The sequence below is a fragment of the Sabethes cyaneus genome, chromosome 2 (assembly GCF_943734655.1).
Source record: "Sabethes cyaneus chromosome 2, idSabCyanKW18_F2, whole genome shotgun sequence".
Taxonomy (NCBI): domain Eukaryota; kingdom Metazoa; phylum Arthropoda; class Insecta; order Diptera; family Culicidae; genus Sabethes; species Sabethes cyaneus.
The window spans coordinates 213,777,467-213,788,932 of record NC_071354.1 but is presented as its reverse complement, the minus strand read 5'-3'; the positions used below and the strand labels follow the sequence as shown (position 1 = coordinate 213,788,932).

Below are 11,466 nucleotides of genomic sequence, written 5' to 3'. Positions count from 1 at the left end.
AAAAACTAATCGAACTCAAGAAATTTTAGACTCTTTCATAAAACATTAATCAATAACAAGACCACCAAAAACTATCAATAGTAACATTAGATAATTCAGCGCGAGACGGCGACAGGTCACGAGTGTTGCCGGCGACCTGCCGCCGGAAGCAGCCCCCCGTAGAGGTCACCTCTATCTAGGTTTATTTATTTTCCTAGATCTACTGACCTCTATTACTTTCCTTCAGTTGGGTTACCCCTGCGAAATGATACTTTCTACGAAAAGATTTTTCGCGAAATGGTATTCCGCAAAACTCTATATTCCGCGTTATGGTCAACCTAGAATTGGTGTTCCGCAAAATGGTCTTCGGCGAAATGGTTTGCAATCATGGCGAATATTTAAATGCTATCCGCTTTATTTTATCAGGCTAAGCAATGAGGGGAGTTGTTTTCTACTTTACTGTGAGGAAAATTTGAATATTAACACACCCAAGAACTTCCCAGAAACTTGCAAAACTCAAGATTGTGACAAAGGTCATCCGAGAATCACGATTTATGTACAACACAGTTTAATTTTTGGCAATACGAAGTTTGTCGGGTCAGCTAGTAGGACATAAAATAACGACACTGAAGAAATTTGAAGTTTCACTAGGAACTGGCTTTAAATTGGACTTAAAATTAAACTTAAAACTGGACTTCGAAGATGAAATTGAACGTAAAATTGAGCATGAAATTGGACTTGAAATTAGACATAAATTTAAATTAATTTGAGCTTAAAGCTTTACTTCAATTTGATTGGCCTTGAAGGCAGATTTGCATTTGGACGTGATATTAGATCTTATTGGTCTTTAAATTGAACGAAATTGGTTTGAAAATTAAATTGAAATTGCTTAAAAAAATTGAATTGACATGAAATTAGACACGAAAGTTTATTAGAAATTAGAGATGATATCGGACTTAAAACAAAAATTTGCATTTTACTTGAAACCGGACTTTGAATGAAAAGGACCCAAAATTAAAGCTGAAATCAGACATGAAAGTAGATCTGAAATCGGAATTTAAAATGGGTTTAAAATTTTACTCAAAGTCGGACTTGTAAATGGATATGAAATTGGATTTGAAACTGGATCAATTTACTTATTCCAATGTGAAGCGGAAGATTGCACATCAAGCACAAAATAACAGCATAAAGTAATGGATTTTTTCCATATTATAATCTGTGTTAAAATGTAGAAACAGGCTTGGTTTTCTACTTTGAAATATCGTTTTAATGAAGACACCTCGTTGACAGCAGCCATTCTCAATTACTATCTGCTATCGCTTACTTAAATTTCAAATGCTGAATATCATTAGCCAATTGGATTAATCGAATCACACGGAATACCTCACATATCAAATGCCAACCGCACAGCAGCCGGCAGTAGCCATCTGTTCCGCTTGCTCCTACACGTCAGACTATAACTGTAAGCTACCTGAGGCTGCACTTACTCGACTAATTTATGCACATACTCTAATAATTAGAGACAGATGGCAACGGAGTGGTACACATTGGACGTGTATCACGACTTAATTGAAATTGTTTTTAGATATTGTTACTGATGTACATACAGAATTATATAACAGTTTCACTTTCGATCGGAAGCAGCACGGATATTGTATTGCCTCATCGATCGAACTGAACGGGTGCAGCATTAGCCACAAACAGCTCTTGACCTATTGGGTTACATAACAGTGCTATCCCAGACACGCTTCACATTTGATCATAATTCTTAGCAAACACACGTACGCGTTGATATGTAAATCCGTTTAGAATTTCCCGTGCCGCGCGTGTACCCACGCGCCAAAGCATCAAATTTTCCATAGCAAAACAAACCGTTAATAGTTGACCATGTACACAATTTTCCACCGTGTTATTTTCATGCGGGTGCACCCGCATTAACCCCTCTTCTCTATCGGTTTGTTTTCACATCTTTAAATCAGAAATCGATTTTCCACGACCTGACCCCCCCGAGTGCGGTGGGAGCCTGTGGTACAGCAGAAAAAAGGCAACTAATCCACGCAGCAGACCATTTTAAGCAGTGCTCAAAAACGTTTTTGAAATTTTTTTATCAAATGCAGCAATAAAAAACAGAATCCTAAATTCTATTACGTAAAAATGCAATACGTCAATTGGTGTATATTATACTACTTAAGAAAAGCAAATATTAATACTATCTTCAGTTAGAACTGCCACAGCAAAAGCTCATCTTCATCGCTAGCTTCAAGAATGTTTAGATAATTATTAACCGGCAACTAACAGGCGGCCCCATTTCCACCCGCATGGCGTGGCCGGGCGTGGTAGGGCCAAGAACAATGCATAGTGCTCTGCGATGACCAGACCAACTGCACTGCCAACTGTGGCCAAGAAGCGGCCGCTGCATCCTAAGCGAGGTATAGCTAAACAAGTAAAATGACATTGAAACAAAAAAACATGCCACCACAAGTGGTGGAAAACTACAACTAACCACCGTCTGCTGTCCGACCAGGAATGGTAATCGTCCAGCACCCCAGCCCCCGAGCATAATACTTTTAATCAAATCATCATGCGTCCCCACCGCACCGGTCCTACCTTCACACCCCTGAAAAGCCGCAACGAGCGAAGAAGCGCACTATTGGATCTTTGCTGTACGGTCACCACGGTAAGAACTATTGGCCGTCTCTAGTCGGCTCACTAGATAGTGTACATAGGTACTATTATCGACGGGGCGTAGTTTTGTGGTGGTGACCAGCAGTTCTTACCCTTCGGCTATATAAGTGCTCGGAAAACTTCTTATCGGCAGTCAGTTCTCAAACGCTAGCAAAACCTAACGCAATCGAAGTCGCTGTGATAGTGCCACCCAGTTATCATCAGTCAAACGGAGACATGGCATCCTTCAAACTAGTGAGTGTCGTCAGCTAAGGAATAAGGATTAAATAGTAGGGGTTCTATCGGGCGTAGGTTCCTGCGGGTGCATTGAAGCGCTCAGAGTGATGGGTTGTGTGAAGTTCGTCGCTTGAAAATTCTGGTCATTGAAGTCTGTTGTTTTTTCCCATGAATGTGATATTGTGACCGTTGATCGAAAATAAAAAAAAAACTATTTTTCCAGAATACATAAAATTGATTAAGAAAATAAAAATGATCAGTTAAATTTTCAGTATTAAGTAAAGGGGTCTTTTAAAATCACATATTTTTTGTGTTTGATATTAATGGAAAAGAAGGATTGAGTGTGTGTTTATTCGGGCTTATTTCAAATTGTATAATGTCGAATATCAGAGCCAAAAAGTGGAATCAATTGAACAATAAAATAGTGTAAAATATAACTGTAAAGTAGTCTAATTTGCGCTCAAGGTATATGAATTCTGGATTATACGAAACTGATGTAATTTTTCAAAATTATCGTACAACTGAAGTCTCAGATATTCATGAAATTTTTTACGCAGGCATAGTTTATAGTTTTGTGATTGAAAACAATATTTGAAAAAACCAGAGCCATCTAGTTATTTTCCCAAAAAACTTTGCGGGAAATTTTCGGATTTTTGCGGATATCGCTATTTAAAAATTCACCACTTGAAATTCAATCACATAAATTCCAAAAACTAATACGTTGTATTCCGATCGAAGCCACATTGCTGATCGAATCCAAATTTTACTTTGATATTAGAAGTAATAATTCCAATATGGCGTCATTGAGCAAACAATATGAAAATGAAAACTTTCTTATGGAATATAAAATATTCGCCATCCGAAAAATGGGACGCCAAAACGGCGTCGAACATCGATTTTTGACTTCTAACAGCCTCCACGAAAAGCGAGTATTGCTTCGCTATATTGGAGAGTTCTTAATGCAAAATGTTTCACCATCATCCGGCATCTTATATTTCGAAATAGCGGTAAATATTGACTTGTGCTTCACATAACTGCCCCTTTTTGTAAAAAAATAATCTGCACAACCACTTTTATATTTTGAATTAAAACCCCTTAAATTTAAGGTAAAACATTAAGGTGCTTACTTGGATAATAGCCATCTTGGATTCTAAAATGATGTCAAAAATTTGTTTTTGATTTCGGCCAACTTCCTCCGCTTCAAGAGATGACAAAACACAGGTCTCGGTATATTCGGTATATTCGATACACGGCTTCACGGTCCCCTGTTGTGCACAGTACAATTGCGACAATTGGCTTGGAAATGATTCGAATTGATCATCAGCGATTTCTAACAAAATTGGCATAATTGGTCATCCGACCCCACAACCAATTTCCCAAAGTTTTATGCCGATTGACCAATCCCCCCTAAAGTGTCACTACTTCCTCTTTTACAGGTTTTCTAAAAAAGTCATTGTTCGGGTTCAAATATCTCGGCAACAGTTCTATGTGAAAACATGTCAATATACTTTTTTACGGGTTTTTGACCGCGCAATCGAATGACGTTATCAGTTTTTATCTAATTTGTCAACATCATAGGGTTTATTTCTAATTTCCGTCGTAGTAAGTAAAGCCATGTTAATTTTCATCATTTGTTGGATGGATTTAATGAATACTCCAAAAGTTCTTGTGCTGATTTGACTAAAACACACTTACTTTCCGAACCGTGAACTTTTAAATCACTAAAAAGCGATTATAAAAGCATATTATTTCTTCTTTATTTCTTAAATTCGTCGTACCGTTTTAAAATCCGTCCATCCAAATTTTTCATCGTCCGAACTAAAAATGTTATTCTGCAAAATTTCTGCAGGTCAGGCAAGTTTTCCTAGCTGTAGAATAACGACAATGTCTTGCGTGAGTTGTTTTCATTTATGAATGACGGAAATTAAAACGTTTAGTCGATATTTTCTTCTTCGTCGCACGAAAAAAACGTAGGAAATTTGGCTGGTAGGACTTCTTTAATGATTAAAAGCATTTAAATAGATCTCAGCTTACTTTGATTGATCGTGTATGATAGACACCAAACTAAAATATTAGGGGATAACTAGTTTTGCATTGCGTGTTATAAAAAAGCTGATATTTTTAATAATTTGTGTTGGATAGGACGGGAATAGGCAATTACGAAGAAAGCAGCAACATACCCTACATTCTTTTGCAATTTGAAACGAAAAATGCAAATATCTCAAAACACCCCTATTTTTATTTTAAAATAAATATGCTTAAAATGTTCGCCAGAAAAATTCTATATATGAGTTACTTAACTGGGAAAAACAATATTGGTAGTTTGGGAGATATGGTGTTTTGAATACCTGGAACATGCGTAATGCGTAATCTGGGATGTGCGTTGTTAGTGAAAGTATGTTTAAACATTTTAATGAAAAAGATGCATTTTAAACTTAGAAGCAACATAATAAATATCGATCTTCTAGATAATTTTCAATTTTTTTAAAACAAAAGTAACGGTTTCATACAAATTCTTATTGTTTTATTATCTATTATTTAAATTTTTTAGTTATTTGTTTCATTATATTGCATTGTTATGTCGACTAATGTGGTATTTCATTCCTGAGGCTGAGATTATTCAAAACTTCGAAGTAATTTCCAAACTGGAAGATGGCTTTATTAACACTTCATTGCACTATGGGAAAAACTAGCTTAAAAACGAACGAAATTCAGAAATGGCCTGTCAGCTGATAAAATATCAATAATTTTTTGTAAAATTTTCCGGTGATTCGCGTGATGCCCATCCCTTTCCTACTTGTCATCGGAAAGTACCAAGTTTTGCTGATTTATCAAAATTTTTAACAATATTTTGACTTAATTAACTAGAACAACTGGTGCAAGTTTCTTCGAAATATTCCACCATGTCGCACAGTGGTCCAAAATTGCAAAAAAGCGGACATTAGAAATTGGGTAAAAAATGCGTAATTTTTCAAGGGTGCTGTCTTTGGAGAAGTTTATTAATAATCAACATAATTGCTTTTTTGAGTGCTCTTTTTGAACACATCATTATATTTCGCTACCAGTAAGAGATAGATGGCTGCTATATTATTCAACGTTGCATATTTTAGTTATAGTAGGATTTAATTCTAATTCCCGTCGTAGTGAGTAAAGTCACTCTAATTTTCATCATTTCTTGGATGGATTTAATGAATTCGCCAATAGTTCTTGTGCTGATTTGACTCAAACACACTTACCTTCCGATCCGTGCACTTTGAATTCACTAAAAAGCGATTATCAAAGCATTTTATTGAAATTACGCAACTGACTCTATTTCTAAAATTCGTCATACCGTTTTAAAATCCGTCTATCCAAATTTTTCATCGTCCATGTCCATGTTTGTGAAATTAGTGCGCATGTATTTGTGTAGGACGGTATGACAAAGATTATTCTGCAAAAATTTCTGCTGGTTATGCAAGTTTTCTCGGCTGCAGAATAACGACAATGCGTTGCGTGAGTCATTTTCATTTTATGAATGACGGAAATTGAAACTATTAATAGACATTTTCTTCTTCGTCGCACGAAAAAACGTAGAAAATTTGGCTGGAAGAAATTTTTTAATAAAAAAAGCATTGATAGCATATAGCATATAGCATATTAGCTCACTTTGATTGATCGCGTATGATAGTCAACAAGCTAAAATATCAGGGAATAACTCATTTTGCATTGTGTGTCTAAAAAAGGCTGATATTTTTAATAATCTGTGTTGGATAGGACGGGAATAGGCAATTACGACGAAGCAGCATCATACCCTATGTTCTAAAACTTTTTGGAGAAATTTTTATTTAAAATTATTTAAAAAAAAACAAAAGTTTGTGTCACCCTTATAGATGAATTCAGGGTCATTCTAATAGTGCAGAAAGATGCGCTATATTTTATTAATAAACTTCCCCAAAGACACCAATCTTGAAAAAGTACGATTTTTTTTTGCGATTCTGGACCACTGTGCAAAGTGGTGGAATATTTCGAAGAAAATTGCACCAGTTGTTCTTCATAAACATTTAAATATAGTTACGTCAAATGGTTCCAGTTCCTACCACATGTACGAGGGGCGTCCAAATTTACTTACAGCCAGGCTTTATTCAAGTCCCTAAAGAACGATTGGGCTACTAAGGGTTTTGTACATCGTCCGCTTCGTATGGCAGCGTATGCTTCATAATCGTAGCGTTTAGCGAAGGGAAAAAGTAGACCCGATTTCCCGCTTGAATGCGCCGCTGGGTGTCCTTACTAGTATTGTTGTCCGCAGTCACCAGCGATCCCAAATACATGAACCCATCTACAACTTCTAGTTTGTCGCAGTCAACGACAAGTTCTTTCATATTTCAGCGTCTCAAAGGACCTCGAGACACTCGATCCGATGTACCTCTGATCAGTTGCATCTGTTTGTCCAGGAAACCGTGTTCGTGCATCATATGCTATAGTTGGTCGTAATCGACTGTATCGTATGCTGCTTTAAAATCAATAAAGATGTGATGCGTGGGCACATTGTACTCTCGACAATTCTGCAAGATCTGTGGGATGGTAAATATGTGGTCCGTAGATGCGCGAGACTGTCCTGTATATTATCCAATATTGCTATTGAAGGTGTGATCCGGCGAGCGGGCATCGAAACGTGAGGAACGATCTTCAGCAAAAGTAGCCAAGTCCTAGCCTTCGCAGACGGCTTCGACATCATTACTAGAAACCTTGGGATGGCGGAAGCAATCTATGCCAGACTAAAAACGGAGGCCAGGAGGATAGGGCTACGAATCAATGCGTCGAAAATCAAATATATGGTAAAGAGGCTCCAGAGGAAGCAACGTTTGCCTTCCTACGGACAGTGACTATTGACGACGATGAACTGGAAGTGGTTGATGAGTTCGTATATTTGAGATCTCTGGTCATCACTCTCTGGCCAACAATAATACGAGTAAGGAGATTCAACGACGTATTCAAGCTGGAAATTAAGCCTACTTTTTCCTCCGCAAGACGCTTCGGTCAAGGAGCATACACCGCCACACAAAGCTGACGATGTACAAAACGGTAATCAGACCGGTAGTCCTCTACGGACTTGAGATAGTAACTTTGCTTACGGAAGACATACGTCCACGTGCACGTGTGGCGCAGGCGTATGAATCACGAGCTTCAGGCACAGCTTGGAAAGATTCCCATCGTACACTTGGCAAAAGTTGGGAGACTACGGTGGGCCGGCCACGTCGCAAGGATACCGGACGACTGTGCGGTGAAATCCGTTTTCTTCAAGAACCCCACCGGCACCAGGAATAGAGCACCGACTTGCGTGTGTCAAGACGCGCAACGCATTGGCAATGGGTAGCTTAGGACCGTGTACAATGAAGACCCTATGAAACCCGCCTGGTAATTCCCTACGAAACCCTATTCTATCGGTGACAGCCGGCGTAACAGGATCTGTTGGGGCTCATGTTTGGTCTATCCATTTCAAGCGGGATATTTCCGCTTGAATGGGAAACGAACCATCTGTTTCCTGTGTACAAAAATGGGGATTGGAAATATGTCAACAACTGCCGAGGAATCTCATAATTGTGTGCCATTTCCAACGTATTTGACGTTGGAATCGCCGACGTTTTTAAGATTTACCTGAAGAAACGCGTTAAGATTGATGCGATTTGTATTCAACAAAAGATTGATACCTTTATGAATTAGTGCAACCTGAACTACATGTTCGTCAATCCTGAAAAAGGCTCCATTATTTCATTCGCCCGTATTCGAGAAGTATTCTATTTAGAGAACCAGGCGTTTTCAACTGCAGACGAAGGATTTCGGTACTTTTTTGGATAGTCAGCTGGTGGACAACACAACCAGAACTTTGGATTCGATTTTCGCATCGCTAACTGTTTACTCGTCCGTTCTACTCCCGAATACGGTTCTGTTTTCTGGCATCCATATTATCCAAGGCATCCAAGAATTGAGTCGGTTCAACGTCGCTTCTTGCGCTTTGCTCCCCGTCGTCTGTCACAGTGTAACCTATTCCGCTTGCGAAATTGCCGAAAGCCGATTAATCAACTTCATATTTTATTTGACACATATCTGTTAATCCCTACAGGTAAATAGTCTTAATTGCAAAAGCAAGAAAATCTTAATTATTCCAAACGGTGTAATCTCAATAGTGTAGAAAAGCCACCATCGGATAGAGGATTCCCATTGGGTTGTTCTGGCATAATAAAATTGATTTGGTTGATCCTTTAAATTACGAATATGTAATTGCGTTCGCTAATTCCGGTCACCTATACATTTCAGACCATTTTGTTTGCCGTCGTCACTCTGCTCGCGATCGTCTCCGCAATCCCGGCCCCACAGCAGCCAGCGGCGCGGCAACCGATCGCTCCTCGGGCCGCCGCAGCAGCACCGTCTGCAGCCGATGACCTGGATGCTGAGTCCGAAGATCAAGACCTGAAGGGTGCTTCCTCGTTCGGTTACGGATACTACGGCTACCCAGGATTCGGCTACGGCGGATATGGTGGTTATCCATACGGTTACGGCTATGGATACGGTCGTGAGTTCCCAACTTGAGCCTTCCGGACGTTGTCTATAAAAAATTTTTTCCTTTCTTTCTCCGTTCCGATAGGTTACCCTTACTACCGATACGGAGGACTGTACGGAGGCTACTGGTACTAACCTACTAGCTAAGTAATCACGCATCCCATCACCTGACGTGCCGTTATTTCATACCTGCGCCATACGTTTCCGGTTTCATTTTCCATTTCTTCCATTCCATACTTGACTCGAGAACTATCTCTTACCTGTACCTACGCACAGAGAGTAAACGGAGTAAACCAGAATGCTTTATTCGCCCTATGCTAATGATCCAAAGGATATTCGATGTGTATTTTGTTCGATAATTCGGCCCCGCTTTCGTACGCAACTTTCTATTCTGTTTTTCAACTATTGAAAAAACGTCTAAAGAACACCAACCAGAAGAAGTCGTGCGCAAGGGTTACCTTTACCTGTTGCTACCATCATTTTTCGATTGCTTTGTATTCGAAATGCTGCCAAGTTTATGAGAAAATGACAAAAAAAATCTTTTGTATATATGCGTATCTTATATTTTCTAATAAAAAGAATGTTACCACACGATGGTTGTTATTGCTGTTGAAGAAAGCCTTGATCATTTGGAATTTATACAAGAATTGAACTACAAAAGTTCATCCTCTCCCCTCCATTACTCGATGTCGATGCATTTGATTTCTAAAGTTAAAAAAAATATTTCTATCTATTAGTGACACCTTCTCGAAGGCCAATAGATAATGCTTAACTGAAAATATCAAATCTTTGCGTGTTTTACAGAATTTGACAGAATTTGCGGGGTAATTCTGGGATGATTCAAGTGCTTGCATTTTCATGTGACTTATTATTAACACCAGATGCTGTTTGATTAAATGATGAAAATAGGAGTTCCGGTTGTAGAAATACAATTTATTATGTGTGACTAGTCAAGGCAGATAAAGAATTGTAGGAAAATCTGTTCATTGAAATAGACTTTAACGACTTCAACCCCAATTTTATTTGCTGCTTATCCTAAAAGATCTATTGAAACTTAATAAACAATACTAATTCAAAGCATTTAGATTGATTCTATACGAAATAGCTCTGCCGACAATGAAAATCCTGTTACTGCCTGATTCAACAAATCGATGATAATTAGTATATTTGAAAGTATCTGGATCTCTAATTATCTGGCTAAACTGAGATTGATTTCAATCTAACGTCTCGGAGCACACCACAGTTCTCTGAATAGCATGCATGTGCTGTGGAAGTGATTATAACATTGTTCCATGCATGTTACTAGTAAGATCACGCGAGTTGTGATTAACTTTGAATCACATATCATTACCCTAATCAACTCACATTATCGATGCATTCTCGATAAACAGCGTCAATTTACAAATTCTACTAACTACTAATCGAGTATATTACTTTTAACGGTAAAAAAGTGAGTTCTAAGAAAAATTTCCGGCTAATTTGAAGCGGATATTATCTAGAAGTGTGTGTGGGAAAAAATGTTAATACTCTATTATTCAACAAATAAATATTTCAAAGAAAAGAAGATAAATTGCCAATTGCTTTAGTAATAATGATCGCATCACTGAATGATGCAATGAGTACAATGCATGTAAGCTTAGATAACGTTAACATACTAAGCTGTTTGGTTAAATTTCATAGATGTATAAATTAATAGAACAAATTAGCCAGAAAATTAGCCGTTAATAGTTTTCAGAATATCAAAAGCCGTTAAGCTCAGGATCATTCTTTACTGATCTTTCTTTTCAAATGATTATTGCTGTTATCTGTTGTTAGAAGAACTGTTGTTATGATGATCGTTTTTACTAATATTAAAACTAGAGGTTACCCCGCCTATTAAACTTACATTAAAAAAAATTGTTCAGGAAATGATTATATTAATTAGTAGATCAGAATCTAAACAACGTAAATCAGCTACCGTAAAAACTGATTCATGCCACAAAAAGCAAACCTAGTGCTCTCGTTGAACGCCTTTCTTTCCTAGTCTTTTGTGTGAACAAATTAAATCAA

General features: G+C 37.9%; 1 protein-coding gene across 1 annotated transcript; it reads left to right on the top strand.

Moving 5' to 3' along the window:
• The first annotated feature begins 2,778 nt into the window (after nt 1–2,778).
• Nucleotides 2,779–10,002, top strand: LOC128734265 (shematrin-like protein 1). Its single transcript, XM_053828346.1, has 3 exons — nt 2,779–2,898; nt 9,175–9,427; nt 9,503–10,002. The coding sequence occupies exons 1-3, from the start codon at nt 2,881–2,883 to the stop codon at nt 9,550–9,552; spliced, it is 321 nt and encodes a 106-aa protein (XP_053684321.1). The 5' UTR covers nt 2,779–2,880; the 3' UTR covers nt 9,553–10,002.
• Nucleotides 10,003–11,466: the final 1,464 nt, after the last annotated feature.